The 26,452-nt window shown below is 37.2% G+C and overlaps 1 protein-coding gene across 1 annotated transcript; it reads right to left on the bottom strand.

The window, feature by feature from the left end:
- TSPAN19 (tetraspanin 19) lies at positions 1 to 26,452 on the bottom strand. The gene is made up of 9 exons (XM_043446609.1): positions 26,401 to 26,452; positions 18,529 to 18,621; positions 18,368 to 18,440; positions 16,031 to 16,155; positions 11,330 to 11,404; positions 7,798 to 7,908; positions 3,633 to 3,776; positions 2,411 to 2,494; positions 1 to 202 (listed from the first exon to the last, which is right to left on the bottom strand). Exons 2-9 carry the CDS (start codon positions 18,607 to 18,609, stop codon positions 134 to 136), a joined length of 762 nt encoding a protein of 253 aa, XP_043302544.1. The 5' UTR covers positions 18,610 to 18,621; positions 26,401 to 26,452; the 3' UTR covers positions 1 to 133.

Below are 26,452 nucleotides of genomic sequence, written 5' to 3'. Positions count from 1 at the left end.
TCACATAGAACCACTGACTTAATTAAATCTTAAACAATGCATATAATTCAAAACTTTTCTTCGGACTAGAAAAATTCAATATGATTATTTTAAGAATTAACTGGTTTCTTCCAGACAAATTAAAATCCAGTCGTCACTTTTCTGCATATATTCTATTCTTGATGTGTCTGAAGAAAGAAATAGTTAATGAGAATTGCAAAACCTGGAAAAAAGGGAAACAATAAGAGATCAAAATGTAATCAATAAGAATAATTTGTAAAGTTAACATCGTGTAATCACCAAAATGTATTCTGCAAAAGGAAAAGGGAGGAAGGAGGGTGAAACCATTTCCGAGTAAGGTACATATATATCATTGTGAATAGGAAGTCAGCAGAGTAAGTCTTCTAGGATAACCCAGCTGTCACCAAGTTCATTTACAGAGAGGGAGAAGGAATAGACTGCTCAATTTTAATTACATGGTCTATCACTGGGCTAGATGCTGTGATAAATTGCTGTTTGGTGTTCATCATTTTTCTAACGTCATCACTTTCAAAAAACTGCCTCTTTTTGTTATAGGATCCTGAAGGATGGTCTGCAAAGGGTAGATGATAAACTGGAACACAATAATATCCCCCATTCAGTCTTATCTTAATTGCCTCAGGATGAATACAATAGAGAATAAACATTTAAAAAGAGTATCAATGCCTAAAAGACTGTCTTGTTTACCACCATCCTGAGACTAAACACTCTTACCAGTTGAAAAGCATTTATGGAACTTTAGGTGAGTGCCCTGGTTGTTGTTCAGTTGCTAAGTTGTGTCCTGGTCTTTGCATGCCAGGTTTCCCTGCCCTTCACTATCTCCCAGAGCTTCCTCAAACTCATGTCCATTGACTTGATGATGCCGTCCAGCCATCTCATCCTCTGTCACCCTCTTCTCCACCTGCCCTCAATCTTTTTCAGCATCAAGGTCTTTTCCAATAAGTTGGCTCTTCACATCCGGTGGCCAAAGTATTGGAGCTTCAGCATCAGACCTTCCAATAAATATTCAGGACTTATTTCCTTTAGAATTGACTGGTTTGATCTCCTTGCTGTCCAAGGGATTCTCAAGAGTCTTCTCCAGCATCACAATTCAAACACATCAATTCTTCAGCATTCAGCCTTCTTTATGGTCCAATTCTCACATCTGTACATAACTACTGGAAAAACCATACCTTTGACTATACAAAACTTTGTTGGCTAAGTGATGTCTCTGCTTGTAATACTCTGTCTAGATTTGTCATAGCTTTCCTTCCAGGGAGCAAGCATTTTTAAATTTCATGGCTACAGTGACTGTCTGCAGTGACTTTGGAGCCCAAGGTAAGAAAATATGTCACTGCTTCCACTTTTTCTCCATCTGTTTGCCATGAAGTGATGGGGCTGGCTACCCTGGTCTTAGTTTTTTGAATGTTGAGTTTTAAGCCAGCTTTTTCACTCTCTTCTTTCACCCTCTTCAAGAGGCTCTTTATTTCCTCTTCACTTTCTGCCATTAGAGAGGTATCATCTGCGTATCTGAGGTTGTTGATACTTCTTTGTGGATCAACATAAATTAAATTTGCTATCTTATTTTGGCCAAATCACATGTTATATATTTATTCTGTTATACTCTACACAATAACAATCTATACGGTCTTACAATTTCTTTGAATTCATACATTTCACTAGCTTTTATTGGTCTTCAACTGGGACTGGAGAATGAAGTACTATTTCTGAACTTCGATTGTGCAGTTGGCACGCTGGAAGTCAAGGAATATGTAGATTTTGCTTCTCATTGTATCTCCAGCATTTAGTACAGCCGCTGACACATGGTAGATGTTCTTTTTCCTTCCAAATTTATTGAATGAATGAATGAAGCAATGAATGGAAGAGTGTATGATTGACTAGATTTACTAATGTCAAACATCTGCCTACATTTAAGAAATTTGCCAGTGTACAGACTGCCAATCATGGTCAACTCACTGCCAAGATACGAAGTATTTTTTTTTAATCACAAAGAAATGAAATCATTACCTCCCAGGAAAACAACTTATTTTTTTTTTTTTATAAAGCCATTAAAAAAATATATGTTTGTATTTTTTTGAACATGCCACACACCATGTGGGATTTTAGTTCCCCAACCAGGAATTGAACCCAAGCCCCCTGCATTGGAAGTGGGGTGTCTTAACCAACTGGACTGCCATGGAAGTCCTGGATGACAACGATTTCCAGGCTCCACCCAGGCTGATCTAAGGATATTGCCTCCAGTTGGGACCTCCTGTGTGTGAACAGTTTCAAGGTCCTGGCTCCTATTGGATTAATTAATCTGCTTAGGTCTCCATCTGGTTGTTCTACAGTGTATCCCATATACTTTATACTTAATTTTGTTTTATATTTAAACATATAAACAAAAACTTACCTCTGAAACCAAAAGTCCAAAGTTAATTCCAATTAATGTCAAAGCATTAGCATGATACCATGTGTTGATTTTATTTTCACAACCCTAAGGAAAAGAACTTACTTAGATTGGCTTGGAGATATAAATGGTTTTATACATAATTCCATTACAGAGAAGAGACAAAGAGATTAGTAATTTACCAAAGTCTAAAAAGCAAGTCAATATCTAACTGGAGACTGGACTTTTTAGCCCAGAAAGCTTCATATAATAGCAGGATGCCCCAGTTGCTACTTTTTAAGTTGCTAAGATGTTGTCAGGTAGTCGAAATCAGAAATTTACTAAGTTTTGAGAGGGATTTGATTTTCTGAATACTACTGAAATTCAGCAGGGTGTATACTATTGCCTAACGTGATATTTCCCAAAGAGAACCTTTTTTGGAGAATCCTCCAAATGGAGATTCCTTAAAGGGAGATTCCTTAATGGAAATTCCTTAAGTGGAGATTAAATAGAATCCTTAAATGGAGACTCCTCCATTTATCTATGAATGAATTATCTTATTGAAAGATAACATCTTAAAATTAGAATAACATCAAAGTATTAGATTAACACAAAGTATTAGTATAACACAAAGTATTAGATTAACAAAAATGTATTAACACAAAGTATTACACAAAGTATTAGTATAACACAAAATATTAGGTTAACAAAAATGTTAATTTTATTAACATTAGAATAACACAAAGTATTAGAAGTTATTGGGATGGAAATCCCCAGTGTATCATGTCCTATATCTGTAAATAGCAGTTGCTACAGATGAAACTCTACTATGGTTTCTGCCACCTTAATGGGAACACCACCCTTGACACATCTCGGATTTTCTCCCTTAGTTTTTGCCAAACCTCATGCCTCTTTATTTCTGCTGCTGCAGTTCCTTTACCAGTCCTATACAACTGAGATTCGCCAAAAGGATCTCCTCTGTCAAAAGATGGCTGAGGAGAGAGTTGATGGAATCCCAAGTTCTAGGCACACTTAGATCACATATTCCATAAAGTTTAATGAATTTCTTAGGTAAGTGATATAATCCACTTCGCTGTGGTTTCATTAGCAAGGTGCTTAAGAACCTAATAACCATGAATGGCATTGTTTTTAATACAACAATTTGCTCAGGATTCTAAAATGACTTGCAGAAAAAAAGGGAGGAGGGTTACTGTAAACACTTGGAGAAGCCTTGGCTTATATTTACCTGTAGGTATGTTGCATTCAGTGGCTCATCACAAAACCACTTTCTTAATGTAGAATTTGTGCAAGAACATGGCACCTGTTCTGAATTTTCTTTATTCTTATTCTTGGTCCAATCTGTGTAATTTTTTCGGCCACAACACTGAAACTAGAAAAATGATTCTATAAGTTTTACTATAGAATATTCAAAATGCAGTTAATTATATGACTCCTATGCTTCTCAAATGGTTTTATGATAAATTTATTAATTTATTCTACATTGAAATATAACAGATTAGACAAGTATATTTTTTGTTTATTTAAACCATTAACCTGTTGCTACTATGGTTGATATTAACCAGAATTAAAGATCTCTACTCATATAAGTGGGCTGTGTTTGAATGAAATTGTTATATCTGAATTTACCTTATTGAGTTCAGGATGAAAGATATACTTGATTTACTAAATCATGTTTAGAGCCAGAACATAGGCGGGCGAATCCCTTGAGCCATACCTTCTCCTAACTATAACAGTTTTCTTTATGATTTCTCTAAAATATGCTGCCATATGTGTTTAATATACATAGAGACTCAGGGTTATTTCTACATTCTTAGGGTTAATGTAAGATGTTAACCTTATATTTTGTATTGTGTGAAAAGCTGCCCCCCACACACACACAAAAAAAAACCCAAAAAGGTAAAAAGGAAAAGAGTCATAGGAATGATCAAGCATTTATGAAATGTCTCATTTCCAATCCTATCAAATTGAGTTGAAAGGTGTGAAAGAATCAGTTTATGTATTTGTCACCGAGAAAATAAGAGAAAGTTATTTTTTAACTTTCTCTTAAAAAAACTTAAACTTAAAAAAGGAGTTTTTAAAGTTAAAAGTAGTTTTTAAAGTTAAAGTGTCTGAGGAGGCCTTGGAAATAGCTGTGAAAAGAAGGGAAGCCTAAAGCAATGAAGAAAAGGAAAGATACACCCATTTGAAATCAGAGTTCTAAAGAATAGCAAGGAGAGATAAGAAAGCCTTCCTCAGCGATCAATGTAAAGAAATAGAGGAAAACAATAGAATGGGAAAGACTAGAGATCTCTTCAAGAAAATTAGAGATACCAAGGGAACATTTCATGCAATATGGGCTCGATAAAGGACAGAAATGGTATGGACCTAATAGAAACAGAAGATATTAAGAAGAGGTGGCAAGAATACACAGAAAAACTGTACAAAAAAGATCTTCATGACCCAGATAATTACGATGGTGTGATCACTCACCTAGAGCCAGACAACATGGAATGTGAAGTCAAGTGGGCCTTAGGAAGCATCACTATGAACAAAGCTAGTGGAGGTGATGGAATTCCAGTTGAGCTATTTCAAATCCTGAAAGATGATGCTGTGAAAGTGCTGCACTCAATATGCCAGCAAATCTGGAAAACTCAGCAGTGGCCACAGGACTGGAAAAGGTCAGTTTTCACTCCAATCCCAAAGAAAGGTAATGCCAAAGAATGCTCAAACTACTGCACAATTGCACTCATCTCACACGCTAGTAAAGTAACGCTTAAAATTCTCCAAGCCAGGCTTCAGCAATAGGTGAAGCGAGAACTTCCAGATGTTCAAGCTGGTTTTAGAAAAGGCAGAGGAAAAACAAAAGAAAAAGAAAAGGCAGAGGAACCAGAGATCAATTTGCCAACATCCGCTGGATCATCGAAAAAGCAAGAGTTCCAGAAAAACATCTATTTCTGCTTTATTGACTATGCCAAAGCCTTCGACTATATGGGTCACAATAAACTGTGGAAAATTCTGAAAGAGATGGGAATACCAGACCACCTGACCTGCCTCTTGAGAAACCTGTATGCAGGTCAGGAAGCAACAGTTAGAACTGGACATGGAACAACAGACTGGTTCCAAATAGGAAAAGGAGTATGTCAAGGCTGTATATTGTCACCCTGCTTATTTAACTTATATTCAGAGTACATCATGAGAAATGCTGGGCTGGAGAAAGCACAAGCTGGAATCAAGATTGCCAGGAGAAATATCAATAACCTCAGATATGCAGATGACACCACCTTTATGGCAGAAAGCGAAGAAGAACCAAAGAGCCTCTTAATGAAAGTGAAAGAGGAGAGTGAAAAAGTTGGCTTAATGCTCAACATTCAGAAAACTAAAATCATGGCATCTAGTCCCATCACTTCATGGCAGATAGATGGGGAAACAGTGGAAACAGTGGCAGACTTTATTTTTTTGGGCTTCAAAATCACTGCAGATGGTGACTGTAGCCATGAAATTAAAAGACACTAGCTCCTTGGAAGGAAAGTCATGACCAGCCTAGACAGCATATTAAAAAGCAGAGACATTGCTTTGCCAACAAAGGTCCGTCTAGTCAAGGCTATGGTTTTTCCAGTAGTCATGTATGGATGTGAGAGTTGGACTATAAAGAAAGCTGAGTGCCAAATAATTGATGCTTTTGAACTGTGGTGTTGGAGAAGACTCTTGAGAGTCCCTTGGACTGCAAGGAGATCCAACCAGTCCGTCCTAAAGGAGATCAGTCCTGGGTGTTCATTGGAAGGACTGATGCTGAAGCTGAAACTCCAACACTTTGGCCACCTGATGCGAAGAGCTGACTCACTGGAAAAGACCCTGATGCTGGGAAAGACTGAGGGCAGGAGAAGAAGGGGACGACACAAGATGAGATGGTTGGATGGCATCACCGACTCAATGGACATGGGTTTGGGTAGACTCTGGGAGTTGGTGATGGACAGGGAGCCCTGGCGTGCTGCGGTCCATGGGGTCGCAAAAAGTCAGACATGACTGAGCGACTGAACTGAACTGAATTGCAAGTGAGTAGATCATTATTTTCTAAGCTTGTTATTGAAAGTTATAGCATCAGTACCACCTATGTTGCATTATGTGCCAACAATATGTGCCAACAGTCTTGGAAACGTTGAATGACTAATATAGTACTTTAGAGACTGGGTACTGAAAGTTAATAAAATCTACATATACTATCTCAATGCTCAATGATATTCATGGCTAGGAAACATAAGTTGGAATCTCATTAATGACAGTGATGTCATACATATAGAAGTGTTTTCCTGATTATCAGTTAATGACCATAAGAAGGTTTGATATACTATTAGTCATAATGCTGTCTGAAAATGCAATACCTTTTCAGATCACATACACCAAAGAAAAAATAAGGTGAATAAAATCATTTATAATACATTTAATTTCTCCTAAGAAGCATTTCTTATTAAATATACTAAAAATAATAACTGTTTATGTGAAACTCTGGTATAGCACTTGAGCACAAAATCTAGTGTAGTTTGTCAGGGATTGAATTTTGGCTATGCCATCTATTAGCCATGTGGCACTGGCTAAGTTACGAATTTCTCTACCTTCATCAACAAAATGAAGATAATAGTTCTTACCTCATTGGACTGAGAGGACTAAATAGTTAGTATATGCAAAGCACCTAAAAAAGGAACTGGGGCTATGTAAATGTTTGCTATTTTTTTTTTTTATCAAGCATTTACTATGTTCCTGTGCCGATCTATTCTTGTAACCATTTGGGTGACTACACACATTCCCTTACCTTGCCAAGAAACATCTGAACAGTGAAATAATAACCCTAACAACATTAACTAACAAGTATTATTAGGTTGCTTACTGTGTCCGAGATCCAAGGCTTTCTATGCATTAAATATATTACTTCCTTTGTTCTTGACAACCAGAGGTAGGGGTTATTCTGCCTATTTTGTTAATATGGTACCTGAAGTTAAGAAGATTTCTTATCCAGAATCATAAAGTTACCACATGGCAAACCTGATGTTCAGGCTCAAATGGGAACCAACAGGATACTCTGTTGCCAGCAGGGACTGGGCTTAGAATTTATCTCCCCCTGGATGCAACAGAGTAGGTTATTGTCACACTTGGCAGAAGACTCCCAACACTTTTACAGCTGAATCCAGGTTAAAATGACCAGACATCAGTTGACCCAGAAAAGTAGATACACCTTACAAAAGAAGGGTAAAACGCAAGATCTGTAAATTTAGACAATCCTATCGCACCTCATTTGTTTAGAAGAAATACAAGAACCTCTCATTCCTGTGCCCATCCCCTGTCCTTCCTTGTCTTCCCACTTGTCAGCTGTCATCTTTGGCGTCTAATTTTTTACTTTTAGGTTAATTTCATCTTACTGTTTTCTGCAGAGCATTCAGAATCATCCACTTGGGTATATCTTGAGGAAAATCCTCAGATCCATACTCAGAAATGATGGAATCAAATTTATCATGCCATGCTTGGTGAACCTGTTGAAAATTTTATTAAAAATGAAAATTTGATAGAAACTTCCCTTATGGTTCCTCATAAGAAGTATTCAAACTCAGTTTGTTATTTTCAACTTATTTCTAAGTGTTTTTTTTTTCTTCCTATCATTATTTTTAGCAATGAGCAAGTGTGAATACCTTTGTATTTTACACTGTGATCTACAGGAAGACTACATTAGACTTCTTTTATGATTAGGAAGAATATCATGTGCTGCTATCCTCAGTGCTGAAGGGTTCTAACATTTCTTCTCATAATGTCAGGAAAAATTGTGGAAGACTTATAAATGGAAAAGATGACTGAGGATCTTTTCAATGGAAACTAGGTTTTCTCTAGTGCACCTTCAGGGTTCTCTGATTCTATGAGTCTGTACCTTTGACAGTCTTTAATTTATTTTACAACTTTGTAAGTTGTGTATTTGTTGGTCTCAATATCCCAATTCAAATGATTCTTTGTTGGAGGGAATTGCAGATGAATTTTTCCTGGTGGGGATGAAACTGATCCCTTTCCTTTCAAAGTCAGTTTTTATGTCATTTTTTGTATCTATATAAATGTTTTCTCTTTGGACTCTCCTTCTAGTTAGTTTTTATATCTAAACTAGTTCCCACATTAATCAAGGTGTTAAATAAAATTATTGACCTGAATCTACTGTATATTTTACAAGAATTACACCTTTTGATTTAAAAATTATCTTTTCATAATGCTAAAGCAAAAATAAAATAAAGCAAAAATTATTTCTGGGCTGAAAGTTTGGGGAAAAATTGTTATTTTGAAATCTAGATATTGCATGGGTAATTTTCAATAGGAACTTATACAAGCATTTAAAAATTTATATGGCTTTCATAAATAAGTCCTAATTTGGTCCTAAAAAATAGCAAAAGGTAGAAATTCCAGATGTTATTTTCATTTTATGAACCATGAAACAGATACTCAGAGAATATGATACTTGTTTTGTTTACATGAATGAAGAAGAGTGTCACTTCTAAACCTAATTCATTTGAAATCTAGTCTAATACTTTCTCATTGTAATATGCTATCTTTGAATGATGAAAACTAAATAACTGGTTGGAATACTACAATAATTAAGACATCTGTACATGTTAAACTCTTACACACTTACATCTAAGAAGCTTAGAATGATATAATGTGTTATTCATATAATCTATTTCACATATTCTCTGAGTTAATTTTTATTCAGAATAGAAAATGATGCTTTTCTATTTTATACTGTTGTGATGACACGGAGACATATCCTCATTTACCTTTTAAAGCTTAACTTGGGAGATTGAGAGTGCCCACGATCACACTTTAGTATATAAGAGTCAAAATGATTTTCATATATAATCTAGGTTACTACTATATAGATAAAATTCCCTCACACATATTCAATGTGAAAAATATCCAGTGAAGCCCTAGTGCATCTCCAACACTGAGTCAGCATTATAAACGACATAAAATATTTAAAAGCTCGTGAGAGCTTAATCCAGTTTGAACTGTAGAAGTCAAGGTGATATAAACTAAGCCGCTATCTCTAAGACTGGTTAACAAATGTTAGAGTTCAGACTCTGTCATTTGGCCATGATATATTTCACATGTATTTCTGGGCTCAAAACCAGTTTTCTGTTCTAGAAAGCAGGACTTACAATACATCTCTGGTATTTGTTATGAGGATCAATAATATAGTGCCAACAAAGTGCCTATCACAGTCTTTGGCACATGGTAGTTATTATTAAATGAGAGATTTTATTATTCCTAAAATAGGTGGAGAGGAGTATGTGAATAATACTTAAATAAATATGGGTGACATTGATTAACTGTATCCATGTGTTAAAAGTCCTTAAGTCTAATATTCAGGTTCTATCACCAGGTCCAAAAATTAGAGGATGATGTGTTGGGATCAAGACAGCATTACAGGACTCACTTGACTGTGTGTGCATGCACACACACACATGCACACACATTTTTTCATGTGGAGAGAAGAAATTTTAGATATAAATGCCAAGTCATTAACAATAGGCCCTAAGTAATTAGATACCCAGGACAGATGCCAAGCACAAGAGAGCAAATGAAGTTGGAAAGCAATTATATAGAAAAGATTTTGTTGAGGTTTGGCTATTAATTACATGTTGATATATATATATATATATAATTTGCTTTGCTCATATATATCATATATATATATATATATATATATATAGAGAGAGAGAGAGAGAGAGAGAGAGAGAGAAGGCAAGTGCAAGTGAGAGAGAGTTTGAAGGCTAGGAACCATAGGAATTGATCAGGGTCGCCTTCAAAATTCAATGAGGGAAGGCCTTTCCTGGTGGCCCAGTGGTTAAGAATCCGGTGCCAGGGTGGGGCACACGGGTTCAGTCCCTGGTCCAGGAAAATCGCACACGCTTCGGGGAAACCAAGCCTGTGCTCTGTGACTACTGAAGCCTGCATGCCTGGAGCACGTGGTCTACAACAACAGAGCCATCACAATAAGAAACCTGGGCAACACAGTGAAGAGTCGCCTGTGCTCACCGCAACTAGAGAAGGCCTGCAGGCAGCAACAAAGACCCAGCACATCCAAAAATAAATAAATAAAAATTATTTTTTAAAAGTCAAATAAGGGCAGGTAGAGAGCTCTTAAATAGCTACTCTGTTACAGGGACTTTATAACTGTCAGTTAATGCTAACTCTATAAGGTAGTAGATGAAGACGTAGGTTTAAGGACCGACTTCAAGTCCATGGTCTTAGTGTTATAAGACAGTCCCCCAGGATACAAAAACAGACCTTGACGGCACTGAAATACTGAAGTTTCTTAAAGAATTGAAAGTAACTATAGGCTGTAAAGAGGTAAGTTGTGTTACCAAAAAGTTTTCAGGCAATTTATTATGTGCTTTTTTTGAACTTAAAAAATATAAATCACCTGTTAATTTAATTGTGTCACTTATGGCCATAACTATACAAATATATGAATTATTCAGTACATCTTATTTAATGAAATTGCAAAATTTAAAATTAGTACTAATTAGTATCTTTAGAAAGTCTAAAGATATTTCTTTACAAGAACAGAATATAGTACGGTGATGTGGTTATTAGTGACAGCCAGGGTTGGCTGAGGGGGCCAGTTTTGGATTCCCCATTCTAAGTATTATCTCCTTTTCCCCCTGCATTTTTTGTCATTTACAACAACATTCTCAGTCTTCTGCAGACAGAGTTAAGACATGAACTCTGTCCTCCATTCCAATCTGACCCTTGTCTCCTTTCTATTATACAATTCTAGTACTCCCATTTCATCCTTTTTCCCCTAAAGACATTTACTTACCTTTAGCTTTTAATGTAGGTTTAATATAGGTTTAGGTCTCAATAATCTACATCTGATTTTCCTATTTTTCAAATAAAAGGATGATGTTTCCATACCTCTTCTTTCTTTGCAAAGATGAGTGTTGAAAGTACAACCTGGACACCAACAGCCCACATTAACAATACTGCATACTACGAGAAAAGAAACAGAGAGATGAGAACTATGCTCCTAATATATTTTTTAGATACTACAGTGATGGAAAATGCACATCATATGAAATATGCAGTCTTAAAATATACATAGGTATTACTGAGGTTTCCTGTTCTCATATACATGAGTGAAATCATTACATCAAAAGGCAAAAAAATCAATGAACATTTGGATAAGAGTAAGATAGAAAGAAGTGATAATATTTCATGAGAACTCTAACAGACTATTTGGTCTAATGGAGTTGATAATAACACCCTCTTCATTCAGATCTAAAACTCATAGAGGGGAATTTAAATATCTTGACCTCCACTTAACACCACTCCTCTAACACTACAGAACTCACTAAACTGTGACCAGATATAAACTATTCCATCATGCACAAAGGAATGACAGCCTTAACAACAAGAAAATAATGAGAAAGTAACAAAGGCAACAGCAATAGTAGAGTCTATATGCACATTTGGACTATTGCTTTGAAAACTAAAACTACTTCAAAGCCAAACAAAATGATTTTTGCATTATTTGATTCTTGTTTTAAAACTTATGGCCACTGCAATCTTCTTCATTACAGCAGCACAGTGTTACATATTATCTAGAATTCAAAATAACTTCTAAAGTGATGTGTCTGAATATTTTACTAAATAAAATACAAGAATGATTTAGTTAGTATTATTCGTTTTACATATTTTAAACATTTAATACTTTAAAACAGTCCATTAACATTGCTTACTCGACATAAATTGTGTTTCCTATTTTCAGGGACAAAAATAGGTTTGTCTTTAGATCTGTTTAAAATTTTCGGTTTTTAATACTTCTAAACACAATACCTCACTTAATCTTCACTATCAAGAAATAGTGGTGAAGACAGGTAGAGACAGAGAAAATGTGCAAAACAATTTTTTGTTTAAGTTACTGGGTTTCTTTTCAATGGCAAGCTGGTTGAGGTCTACTGGACCCTTGCAGGTTTCTGATTCAATGGCAATATGAAATGCTACATTTGTCTAAGCTATTATTCAACTCTGCAGAGAGTTAATTTACAGAACTCTGATAGTATCAATAATACAAAAGTCCCATCATAATGCAAATGATTACTATTCATGAAAATACAAATGAATACAGTTTATAGAGAATATAAATCTCCACAAGTCTAATTCTCATTTAAACCAGTTGTGACTTCTTACTGGTTCCCCTATAATTAATTATTTAAATAAAGTCTCTGATACATGTTCATTTTCATACAGGTAAGTCATGATTTTATCCTTGAAAATTATTATCTTTTAACCTCAGTTAGATGTCGACAGAAATAAGACTAAAATTTTCCTGCAAGCCATTTCTGTCCCAGTTTCCATATCCAAAATCAGAAGTCCCATGAGAAAATTATGCTAAAGCCCCCAGAATAAAAGAACGATAAAATTTGAGAGTTAAAGGTGTGACTTTGAGGAGAATAAGAAGAGAGTGAGGTCTTTTTTTCCAGGTATTGCCAGGATAAGGTGGCAAGACCCCAGAGGGAAATGAAGGTGTGGTTTCCAAATCTGCCTAAAATGCTTCTGCCCCTGGTAATATTCAAATAACAAGAAGTAGCAATTACTAACAATAGGCAGCAACTAATTCCTCTGCCAGGCAGGACTCCTTCAATTACTGTGTCATTGGCAGGGTTGACTGTCTCAGGTCTCAGGGGAGATAAACTGCAAGAAAGGAACTGAGGTAATGGTCCCTTACCAGTCCTTCACAAGAGAATTTCACCGATATGCCGGTACTGCATATCCTGATGAAGAGCAACCCTGGTTTTGCTGCTCCAGGCCATTCAAACAGCAAATGCACAGTCCTGAAGGAACCACATCAGCCGAGACAGGGAGCACTTTCATGGTAATGGTGTCAGCTGATAACAGAACCCAGAGTGATCACCAGGACTGTCTGTGCGACATAAGAGTTAGGCATTCTTGGCAAGAGGCAGCGTTGTGCGACATAAGAGTTAGGCATTCTTGGCAAGAGGCAGCGTTGGCTAGATTTGAATTTCCTATCACAGGAAAGTGCCTGTGAATTAAAACTGATTTGAGGACTTCCTGGTGATCCAATGGCTAAGACTCCGAGATCCCAATGCAGGGGTCCTGGGTTCCATCCCTGATTAGTGAACTAGATCCCACATGAAACAACTGAAGAGCCCATAGGCTGCAACTAAGACCTGATGCAGTCACATAGTCACTAAGTCACGTCGGACTCTTTTGCGACTCCACGGGCTGTAGCCCACCAGGCTCCTCTGTCCGTGTGATTTCCCAGGGCAAGAATACTGGAGTGGGTTGCCATGTCCTTCTCCAATTTGATTTAAAGAAAATGTTAAAAGCTATATTTCACCTGAAGATATTATGAAGAAGATATTAAGAAGAGGTGGAAAGAACATACAGAAAAACTATACAAAAAAGATCTTAATGTCCCAGATAACCACAATGGTGTGATCACTCACCTAGAGCCAGACATCTTGGAGTGCATTCAAGTGGGCCTTAGGAAGCATCACTACGAACAAAGCTAGTGGAGGTAATGGAATTCCAGTTGAGCTATTTCAAATCCTAAAAGATGATGCTGTTAAAAGTGCTACACTCAATATGCCAGCAAATTTGGAAAACTCAGCAGTGGCCACAGGACTGGAAAAGGTCAGTTTTCACTCCAATCTCAAAGAAAGGCAATGCCAAAGAATGTTCAAATTACTGCATAATTGCACTCATCTCACACGCTAGTAATGCTCGAAATTCTCCAAACCACGCTTTAAGAGTCCGTAAACAGAGAACTTCCAGATGTTCAAGCTGGATTTAGAAAAGGCAGAGGAAACAAATTGCCAACATCCGTTGGACCATAGAAAAAAACAAGAAAAAACATAAAAAACAAGACGTTTTAGGAAAAACATCTGCTTCATTGATTACTCTAAAGTCCTTGACTGTGGGGATCACAACAAACTGTGGAAAATTCTTAAACAGATGGGAATACCAGACCATCTTACCTGCCTCTTGAGAATCCTGCATGCAGGTCAAGAAGCAACAGTTAGAACTGGACATGGAACAACAGACTGGTTCCAAATAGGAAAAGGAGTATGTCAAGGCTGTATATTGTCACCCTGCTTATTTCACTTATATGCAAAGTATATCATCCAAAATGCTGGACTGGATAAAGCACAAGCTGGAATCAAGATTGCCAGGAGAAATATCAATAACCTCAGATATGTAGATGGCACTACCCTTATGGCATAAAGTGAAGTGTAACTAAAGAGCCCCTTGACGAAAGTGAAAGAGGAGAATGAAAAGGCTGGTTTAAAACTCAACATTCAGAAAACTAAGATCACGGCTTCTGGTCCCATCACTTCATGCCAAATAGATGTGGAAACAATGGAAACAGTGACAGACTTTATTTTGGGGGGCTCCAAAATCACTGAAGATGGTGACTGCAGCCATGAAATTAGGAAACGCTTGCTCCTTGGAAGAAAAGTTAAGACCAACCTATACAGCATATTAAAAAGCAGAGACATTACTTTGCCAACAAAGGTCGATCTAGTCAAAGCTATGATTTTTCCAGTAGTCATGTATGAATGTGAAAATTGGACCATAAAGAAGACTGAGTGCCAAAGAATTGATGCTTTTGAACTGTGGTGTTGTATAAGACTCTTGAGAGTCCCTTGGATTGCAAGATCAAACCAGTTAATCAAATCAGTCTTGAATATTCATTGGAAGGAATTATGCTGAAGCTGAACTCCAATACTTTAGTCACCAGATGAGAAGAGAGCCTACTCATTAGAAAAGACCCTGATGCTGGGAAAGATTGAAGGCAGGAGGAGAAGGGGACGACAAGAGGATGAGACGGTTGAATGGCATCACTGACTCAATGGACATGAGTTTGAGCAAGATCTGGGAGATGGTGAAGGACAGGGAAGCCTGGTGTGCTGCAGTGCATGGGGTCGAGAAGAGTTGCACACGATCGAGTGACTGAACAACATAGTTCACCTGAATCTGTGGATTGGTATGTGATCCACACCATTCTCGTGTATGGTAAATGACTCAAGTTCAGATTTGTATTCCTCATTATGAGTTATATTTTCATGTATATGCCTGGGGAGAGATAGTGTGCTAACCTGATGCCAGAGTCTGGCCCCCTCAGCAGTTATATTTCTCTTGGTTAAATTATATATTGTGGTCTCAATTATAAGTTAGCATCGCACATAGTACACCCACAGGGAGAAAATGTGCCAACTACAGGCCACTGTTTCCTTTTCCCTCCTAAGCTTCAATGTTCATTGACTTTAACACATTTTATTCTGATTTTAGTCTTCATGTTTAAGTTTAGTTAGTTGTAGCTCACCTTAGGCAATGGATACATATTGACCCTGTGTTGAAAATTAATATCTAATGTGTTAAGTGTTGAGGTTCAGATGTTGTCCACTGAAAACTCAGCAAGAAAATTCTGTCTAAGCAAAGATTCCTGGGAGGGGATACTTCATTGCCTTGCTCCCAAGAGCCCATTATAGTGCAATGTTTCAGTGACATAGTCATTTTTTTTCTCACTTGTGTAATTTGAACACTGAAAATCAAAGCTACAAATTCAGACTATTGAAATGAAATACGTACCAGAATTAGGAGCCACCTGATCTCATTGTGAATTCCCAAATAACCCAAGAGACAAAGAAGAAGAATAGCAGATCCAGTTCCAATCAAAATTCGAAAAATATACACTGTCAAGTGATTATTTTCATCTGTGGAAACCACAAAATAGCTATTATTAAGTGATATGTTTTCTATTTAATAATAAATGCAGCAACCCAAGGTTTCCCTAAGCAGCTGTTGCCAAATCACTAGGATTCTCTTTCTTTCTCTCTTTTTAATCTCATTCTAGCACCTCTTACTTATTCTTATGGACTTTTCTTCCTTTAATGACATGATAGAGAATTTCTTCAATCTCAGAAGATCTCTTTAAGTTAACCTTGTTTTTAATGTCTTCTATGAAAGAAGACAACTTTTTCTTGCATGAATTCTTCTGTGTATAACATCTGTCCAAACATTTATGTATTCATTCATTCATTCATCAAAAATAGTTTGAGTACCTAACATATGTGGGCTTCCTTGGTGGCTCAGTAATAAAGAATCCGCCTGCCAATGCAGGAGATGCGGGTTTGATCCCTGGATCGGGAAGATCTCCTGGAGAAGAAAATGGCAACCCACCTGAGTACTCTTGCCTGGGAAATCCCATGGACAGAAAGAGGCTGGCGGGCTACAGTCTATGGGGTCACAAACAAGTCGGATATGACTTAAGCAACTAACCAACAGCCTAACATGTGGGTTCAGTTTCCCTTGTATAAGACCCTGAGTTTATTGCTAATATGGCCCCATTAAAAGTGTATTTTATTCTCTCCCCATCTAGACTGAGCTCTCTGGGCTAGAGACTATATATATACTTATATAGTCAACAGACTAACTGTTAAATGGTTAGTGCTATGGCAGATGTAGTGCTTAACAAATAATTTTTTAAAGGGAGAATGAATACATTAAATATGCCCTATTTTATGGGAGAAGACCAGAGGCAGTGCGCAGTGGTGTGCTGGAACAAGATTGTTCTGGCACATAAAGCCAAGGGTTACATTTTCACAAGATCTGTAAGCTACCTCAGTCCACACTGGCACCTTAAAACTGGCCATTCTGGGATTCTTTAAACCACAGAAATCAGCGCATTAAAAAAAAAAAAATCCTCCATTGCAGAAACTTACTGGCACGGTACTGGGTAGAAAAGCACCTGATCCAGTAAGGGGAGAAGGTGAAGGTAGGCAAGATTACTGGAGAAGGTAACACTTGAATTTAGGCTCTGAATGATAATTGGAAATCTCTAGGTTGGAATGGTGGAAGCATTCTGAGACACAGGACGGTGCAATGTGTATAGAAACTTAGCCTTGCTGGCATTAACAGTTTCAGGCAGGTGAGACTGGGAAGGTTTGCAGGAGTGAAATTATGTGTTGTTTTTGAGTCTTCCTCACTGGAATTAAGCTCCGTGAGGACATGCCCTTTATATTTCTTGTACACTGCTGTATCCTTAGCTCATGGGATAGTGCCTAATGAGATATATATATATCTCCATTCTCTCTCTATATATATATGTATATATACATATCCTTCTTTATCTATTCATGTATTCATGTACAGTTGTTTCCACATAGGGAATATTATATTTCTAACCATGTGATGGTGATAGGATACGGTAACTGAGTTGGTTTGGTTTTTTTTTTTTGGTTGTGTTGGGTCTTTGCCACTTTTTGCTCAAGCTTTCTCTAGCTGTGGAGAGCGGGGACCACTCCCGCACTCTCGCTGTGATGACTTCCCCTGTTGCATAGCACAGGCTTGAGGCTTGGGCTTCAGCAGTTGCAACTGTCTGACTCTAGGACCCAGGGGCTAGGAGGCTGTGGTTCCGGGATCTAGGGTACAGGCTCCGCAGTTGTGAATGCGATCAGTTTCCCTGCAGTATGTGGGATCTTCCCGGATCAGGGATCGAACCCGGGTCTCCTTCCTTGGCAGGCAGGTTCTGATCCACTGCACCACCAGGGAAGTCTGGTAACTGAGTTTTAAAAGAGATTATTTAACTTGGGCAGTGAAACTATATTGATCTCCATTATCTCTTAATATTTATAAATCTGTAAAAGTCTCGAGTTAGCAGAACCGCAATCCTTTATTTCTCTCATCTCTCTTGCCCAGAGTTTCTAGCTTTTTCTCTTAAAATTCTCTCTTCTTGTGGTCTCGGATTTAAGTCTTATTATTTAATAAGGTGTTTCTAAAACCAATTGACGAAGACCTTCTGAGGAAAAATTGAACAGTACTTAATGAATTTTAGGGAAACACTGCCACCTGCTGACTAAGTCACGTACTCAGTTGCTTAACATTGAATGCCTTATTTGATTTAGAGAAAGCAAAATAGATACATACCCAAAGCTGTGAAAAAATTATTTCCATCTAATAAAAGCCATGTACCAAATCCCATGAGTAAAAGTCCCAGAACCTACAAAAAATATCCAATACTTATTTTTTTAACTATCTGCTAATAAAGATGTACATTTTCTTTACTAAATAATTATGAAGAAACTTACCAAGAAAGCTCCATTAATGAGATTAAGAAAGTATTTAAAAATCAACCTCTTGTTTTTCCTTAACATTATTTTTCTCCGCATATACTGATGATTCTGAAAAGATAAGCACAACTTTCACTAGAAACACTACAGTAATAACTTGGAATAATTCTGCCTACTCATATCTTTTATTTGTATGTTTTCCCTCACACCAGCCGTCAGTATCACATTCCTCTTTGTTTTCCTGAATATAACAAAATATTGAAGAGTGTCTTGAAACTGTGTCTGTCTTTATCTGCATTTTTTTTGTCCAGGCAGTTGAGATCAAAGGGCATTTGTGTAACATGTCAAGAGCTGCCTTACTGAATTTCCTGCAGTTTTCAGAAAGTAAAGTATTTTGTTTGCAGTCATAACACACCTTGTTCTCCTTGCCAGAAATCTTTCCTTTACATCTGACTGCCTTCCTCTTTCCCAGAAGAATGTTATCTCAGAAGCCTTTCCCTAATCTCGCTTTGTTGCCTGTGTTCATCTTTACTTTCTCCCTTCCTATGTAGACTTTCAGGCCCTTAAGCAGAGAGAACAGATCTTGCATATCATAACCCCAAGTCTAACATATAGTGGGAACCATGTGTTACAAATACAGATTTGTTGACTAAATCAATCAACAAATTATATTTTTTATTTATATAAATAATAATTATATTATTTTATAAATAATGAATATATTATTCATAAATAGTGAATTATATTATTTAACTAGTTTACAATTTACTTTGGTATACAGTACAGTGAAAAGAACAACGTGGTTTTAAAAAAAAAATGGTTTTCCAGATACCCTATTTTCCTAAAATATTTATGGAAAAGTCAACATTTATCCTACTGTTTTTGAGTGCTTGGTTTATTAGATATGTAGGTTTTACATTTTCTTGGGTATGTTCCTGGGTTTCCTTTTTTCTTTCACTTTTTCAACTCTAGCTAGCTCCATATTTTAAAAAGTACTGTGGTTTATAATGTTTCAACACATGCAGCGGATAACTGACACAGTGCCAAGCGTGAAAGTGAAATAGCATATAAGCCCCTGTGCCCCTGTCCTTTGAAGGAAAAGGCTTTTGCTTTAGTCTCCCAGGCCTCCCTCCAGTCTCAAAAGGCTGACTCAAGAGTTAATGATTAGGAAATGTGAAGATGTAGAAACAAAGAATAGCTGTTGGGCTAGGGAGCTGGTAACAATTTAGATTAGAAATCTGCCACACAGCAGAACCACTGAACTCATAGTTCCCTGAAAGATACAAACAAAGGCCTGACACATTCCTAAGTTATTTTTATAAGAAACAGGCCCCCGCCAGATGAAAACTGCTGACCATAAGAACACAGACCCTAGAGTGGTTGAAACCCAGGGATTGATGATGCTGAAGACTTCACCTTGATGCCAGCCAATCCAAGAATTGTGTACCAGCCGATCACACACCCCCGCAACCGCCTCCCTCACACCGCCGCTTGGACCTTTCCAGCACGAGCAGCCTGTTCTCCTTGCTGGATGCCCTGCAATAGACACTGTGCCTTCCTCTGGCTCAGAGGATTGGCTTTACTGCATGTGAGCGAGTGGACCCAAGTTTGATTCAGTAACAAAAGCAGGTTTAGTAAGACGAATTTGAATCTGTCTGTCCCTAGTTAGGAAGAAACCAATCCATCTGTTGAACTGAAAGTGCCTTACATTCCACTGCCTTAGAAAGTGGAATGTAAGAGATGTGTAGGACAGCACCCACACACTTTCCTCTTTACTTCATTCTAAGGCCATATTCCTCCTAAAAATCCCCAAGGTATTTCTTCCCAGCTTCAGAGTGTCTCCAGGCTTTATCTTCCACCCTCTGCCTCGAACTCTTCTGCTGCTGTTTGGTTTCTCCACTTTCTGTCCTCTAGTCTTATTCTTGGATTCCTCCAGTGCCTGGACTTTCTGGAGGGGACACTCAGTGGGAAAGACCGCCCGATTTTTTGTTGTTGTTGTTGATTTCTAAGATGCTTTAGATCTACATTTTGGCTTCAGTTTTACTTACTGCAGTACATGAGAAAGCTGTGATCCTCTTCTACAGTCTGAACAAGAAAGTGAAAGTGAAAGTTGCTGTCTTGTCTGATCCTGCAACCCCATCGACTTAGTCCGTGGAATTTTCCAGGTCAGAATACTGGAGTGGGTAGCCTTTCCTTTCTCCAGGGGATCTTCCCAGCCCAGTAATCAAACCCAGGTCTCCCACATTGCAGGCGGATTCTTTACCAGCTGAGCCACAAGGGAAGCGCAAGAATCCTGGAGTGGGTAGCCTATCCCTTCTCCAGTGGATCTTCCAGACTCAGGAATTGAACCAGGGTCTACCTGCATTGCAGGTGGATTCTTTACCAGCTGAGCTATGAGGGAAGCTACTTAAGCCCTAAATCCTCACTTCTGTTTCTCTACAAATGAGAAAGAGAAAGAAGACTAATAAATGATAACTCTCTACAGGGACTCTGGTATGGAATGTTGAACAAGAGGCTTGACTGTTGATCTGATAATAGTTAGCAGGTTAGAGTCAAGGTTAAAATGTTTTATCAAAGGACCCAATTACAAAAATAAACTGGTGTTTATTCTCTCTTGGTCCAAGATGTGTAATTGGTTCTCTACTGGGAAATCATCCTAGACATGTGGGGTGTTGCTCCAGCCTGTTAAAATATATGGCTCCCAAATTTGTTCGAGGTGCAGTCCTCTACAGTCAGCAGAAAGGAAGAGGATGAGTAAACTCAGGTGAACATCTTTTAAACACGCAAGGTAGAAGTTGCATACTTTTCTGTTTATCTTCCACTGGCACACAGCAGTTAGTCACATGGCAATTCTCAGCTGGAAGTGGAGGTAACTATATGCCCACGATGAAGGAGAGAAGTGAATTAGGGTGGGAAAAGCCAAACAAAATGCCCAACAGGAAATTGTGATATGAAAGATAATCAGAGAGAGAAAAAGATGGCTTTAACATATTTCATTATGCTTTACTATGAATAAAAAAAGAATCAAAGATGATCAGAAAGATTTTTTTACAATGGGAAAATAAAAGAATAATGATAATCACTGGGATTGTTTGAAAAAATTCATAAATTCTATTAATTTAATATTTAAAAATTCAGGTTGAATTGATAAAAGAAAATCTTGTGGTTAAGCACTGGAAATTTAGGGCAGGCAAGTGGAGAGCATAGACAATATAGAATTGGGGTCATCGATAGAGAACTGATATCTTGGGAATAAATGAAGGAGATAAGGGACTAACCATAGATTATAATAAGCAGAGGTTTGATTATAGAAAATTACATAATTAGGAATTTTGATTTTATATTTTTATGTATCTATGTACTTACTTATTTAATTTTATTTTATGGCCACACCTGCATAGCATGTGGGATCTTATTTCCCCAACCAGGGATCAAACCCATGCTCTGTACATTGGGAGTATACAATCTCAACCACTGGGCAGCCAGGGAAATCCCTGGATTTTTTTAAAAATCAGACTTTATGAAATGAGAAAACAATCATTTCCAAAATACTGTTGAATGAGACAGATGTCAAAGAGGGAGAGACTTCTGAACTCTCAAAGTCAGCTGACTTGGTTAAGGAGGATGCTCATGGTAACTTCAAAACAGTAGAACTTTAGTCCATTTAGACCATTTTCTATTAATTGTGTATGTTTCACCACCTATGTCAGTCAAACTATTTTTTTTCCCTTCGCTTATACTGAAGTAAAGAGCTTGTTGAATAATTGTGGACTCTGAAAGTTTTCTCTCTCTTTAAAGAGAATAGATAGAAAAGAATGTGGTTGGGAGTGATAGGATCAGAAATTTTTTAAAATTCCCCCTTTTTAGACAGTAAGTCAATTTGATCAGTTGCAGAGTTATACTATTGACTGATGAAGGTTTGAAAGTTCTCTTTGTAGAATAATTTTTTTGTTCAATTCTAAATTAGAAAAATAAAATATTGGTTTGGGGATGTGATAAAAATTTAGATTTTTTTTTCTTTTGGTAGTTCTTTCTCAATAATAAATGAACCACTTCTAAAAGTAATTGCAAAGTTTGGAAAGCTTTTGTTCACAGAGGTTTGATAGTATAGAGAGGAAGATGATTAATTACTTAGACCAGCCTGTTCTTTGTTTTCTTCATTTTAGGGAAAAAAATTATGTAGATACCACATGAAGACAGAGAAACTATTGTGGTAAGATCGTGAATCCTGTTGATATTTGAAAAGTGAGAAAAGAGATTATGGCATTTGATAGTTATTTTTTTCTTTGTTTCCAGAATGGACAAAAGCCCATGATCACACTAAGTTATCATTTAGATTTGTTGCTTTTACAGTTGAGACTAAGCCCCACCCGCTGCCTGTCCCATCCATCACTTGAGACTTCACTTCCATTGTGTGCATGTTTGTTAGAGGGCAGGGTGTTAGGCTACAATATTTGTTTAACCTCCCTAAGAACTCTTCAAGGTATCTGTCCTGAAAGCTGCTAATTTATGGTCTAGCAGACTTATATTATATGCAGATAGTAACTAACTGTGAATGAAAGAATGAGAAGTGTGATGCAAAGTAGCAAAATGAATGCTTCACCAATAGCAACCCAGAACTGTCCCCGGCCCTGCATCTTGTAGGGAGGCAGGGAGTTTTTTGCTGTTGTGTTTCAAAAGCTGGAACTGAATCATGCCATATTTCCCATTGCTGCTGAAACCACTCATAGAAGACACGCTGCCTATGTGCATTGTCATGCATCTTAATGTCAGTCCTTTGCTTTACATGACATAAATAAGTTGGTGGTTTTGTTTTAGTGTGGTAGAGATTTTTTTGTTGTGTTTAGTTTTGCTTTTACAGATGGTTAAGAGTCTGCCTGACGTGTGGGAGACTCAAGCTTGATCCCTAGGTCCGGAAGAGCCCCTGCAGAAGGAAATGGCAACCCACTCCAGTATTCTTGCCTGGGAAAACCTCATGGACAGAGGAGCCTGGCAGGCTACAGTCCACTGGGTCACTAAGAGTAGGACACAACTGGGTGACTTCACTTTACTTCAGTCCATTTGGGCTGTTATAACAAAATAGCAAAGACCAGGTAGTCAACAGAAATTTATTTCTCACAATTGTAGAAGCTGGAAGTCTGAGATTAAAGGTGCAAAGTTTCAGACTTCTTTTATCCTCATATGGCATAGGGAGCTCTGTGGGATCTCTTCCATAAGATCACTAATCCCATTCATGAGGGCCCCACCCTCATAAACTAATCACCTACTCTGAAAGGTCCCATCTTCCAACACCATCACATTGGGTGTAAGGATTTCAACATGTGAGTTTTGAGGGGACACAAACATTCAGACCACAGCAAACGGTTCAAGTTAAAGAGAACACATCAAACTAGGTGTCTTAGCAACCAGCCAAGGAAGCCCTAAGCCATGTTTGCACAGGACGGTAAGAGATGGTCACATGCTGATCTTTTCAAAGCCTTGCATACTAAAGAGGTTGTCAGTGAAAATGATTTGCTTACACAAAGGTACACAACTTAGTGCAGTTCCTATGTAAATATTTGTAACGTGGTAGACATATGTTATTTTGTTATAGACAAAGAATTTCTTTTTGACTTAAATAAAGTCCTGGTATGGTATTTCTTTGGTTCATTTCCTGATTCCTTAATAAATGGTCTAACAGCAGAGATATTTTTTAATAGTACAAATGCTATAGGGAAGGAGAATTTACAGCAACTCACCTATTCGTAAGTGTCATTTTTCATTAGTTAAATAATACTCTAATAACTGTTTTTAAGTTCCTTCTAAGTGCCAGAAGACAGGAACACACACCCACATACACACACACACACACACACACAATGAATAAATAAGACAAACCATTAGGGAACCAAACCCGTGGCCAACTGTGAATTGTGTGTTGCGGGTTCAGAGTCTGGGAATAAATGGAACTGGGAAGTTTCAGAAAGGAAGTGAATTTGAGGTAATCCTTGAAGAATAATTAAGAGGGTTCCAGTCAGACAATAGGGGCTTCCCTGGTGGCTCAGTGGTAGAGAATCTGGTTGCAACATAGGAGACATATGAGAAGAGGGTTGAATCCCTGGGTCAGGAAGGTCCCCTGGAAAAGGGAATGGCAACCTGCTCCAGTATTCTTCTGGCCTGGAGAATCCCACGGACAGAGGACCCTGGCAGGCTCCGTCCATGGGATTGCAATAGAGTTGGACAAGACTTAGTGACTAAACAACAACATCACTTCATAACTAAATATGTACCACTTCTTGTTGGGAAAATCCCATGGACAGAGGAACCTGGCAGGCTACAGTCCATAGTCACAAAGAGTCATATACACCACTGAGCGCAAAGACACATAGATAAAAACAGGTTAGAAGAGGAAGTTTTCAATACAGATGGAACACTGTTCCCAGGCTTTGGAGTGAAGTACATGAGGGCTTGAGTAGAGTGGCAAGAGATGACAGATAAGGCTGGAGAAGTAGACCCAGTAAAGATTGTGAGTGCTTTGCTAACAATTTGCAAATAGTCATAGACTATAAATCAATTCAACTTGAAACTATTGTTTAACTATGCAGCATTTAGCAAAAATCTATTTAATTGCACTCTTCCTAGAAATTATACCCTAAGTGCATTATGTTATTTTTCCATAACCCTTTAACCTGAGTAACTTGTTTTTTTTTTGGGGGGGGGGTTGTTTGTTTTTAAAAGTAACTTGAAAGTATGAGTTGTAGAAACATGCACCACAAATTAATCTTCAGAAGAACTTCCAGGATTCTTCTTTTTTGCTATTAATTTGTTTGACAAGGTAAGCATTAAGAAGGAAAGAAATTCAAACAACATCTTCAAATTAGTTGTTTAAAGTCAGTTTTAGAAATTAATTGATTACTAATGGATTTGATATTCTTTAAGAAAAGCATGAATAGTTTCATAATTACAAATAAAATTTTAAGCTTAATGTGAATTGCAACAAAATATGTTAGTTCAAACATTTTAAACAAAGAGTTTGAAAGTTTGTAAATCAGCAACAAAGCTAAAAAAAGGAAAACTGTTACTTGAGTATGGTCTTTAATACTGAAAATATCCAAAATTTAATTCTAAAACCAGGAGCAGTTTATTTTGAAAATCATTTTCTTTCTTGAACGAACAGGTAATGTGTTTTTTTAATATCAAAAGTCTACTGATTTCTCACTCTGTATTGTTAGTTCTTAAGTTGACACAATACATTTTATTATTCAATTGTTACCAGGAAACATGGTCTATTTTCTTTCAAAGACTCAATGATATTGTTTGCTTTTGGCTTAGTGTATATCAGACAGCTTCTACAATTAGCTTAACTGCTTCCTCTTGGAATTTAATGCTTCATTTGCAAACTTTAAACAAATGAAAAATCAGTTGTATACAATATATTTGCTTAACCAATAATAGGAACTTTATGAATTTTTAAGTCAAATGTTATGATATAAGCTTAAAATTCAAATTTAATATTAAAAAAAATGTGTCACTGTCAATATTTTACAGTAAAACATATTCCAGAATATAATTTTTTAATTTCTCACCCCACACATCCATTCACTTAGAAAATTTTGATAGTCATTGCTGATTGATTTTTTTCTATTTTAAAAGAAACTGGTGTCACGGAAGGCAAACAATTTATTGGCTTTTCTTCCATACTTCCAGGACCCACAAATCACTATTCAGGAGTAAGGTTTTGTGGAATGTACAATTTATACATGAGCAACTCAACATTCACTAGATGCATATAATAAAAACAGATAAGTAAGAGACAATTTAAAAGTCAGGCTACCTCTAATTGTGTAGCTGTAAGAAAGTGTTGTTTCTTTATTAAATACTTTCCAAAATTAATGAAATATTAAAATCTACCTGGAATAAAATGTAAGTTCCGCACCGAGCTTCTGAGATGAAGCGTTCGTTC

The sequence above is a fragment of the Cervus canadensis genome, chromosome 25, assembly GCF_019320065.1.
Source record: "Cervus canadensis isolate Bull #8, Minnesota chromosome 25, ASM1932006v1, whole genome shotgun sequence".
Taxonomy (NCBI): Eukaryota; Metazoa; Chordata; class Mammalia; order Artiodactyla; family Cervidae; genus Cervus; species Cervus canadensis.
This window is presented reverse-complemented; position numbering and strand designations above follow the sequence as displayed.

What these genes read in the sequence shown, in the direction of transcription:
- TSPAN19 (XM_043446609.1), bottom strand. Translation starts at nt 18,609, where the DNA reads ATGCGGAGAAAAATAATGTTAAGGAAAAACAAGAGGTTGATTTTTAAA. An exon ending in TGAATGCTCTGCAGAAAACA is followed by an intron (nt 3,777 to 7,797) that starts GTAAGATGAAAT and finishes TCATTTTTCTAG; the next exon opens with TTTCAGTGTTGTGGCCGAAA. An exon ending in TGAATGCAACATACCTACAG is followed by an intron (nt 2,495 to 3,632) that starts GTAAATATAAGC and finishes TCTTTTCCTTAG; the next exon opens with GGTTGTGAAAATAAAATCAA.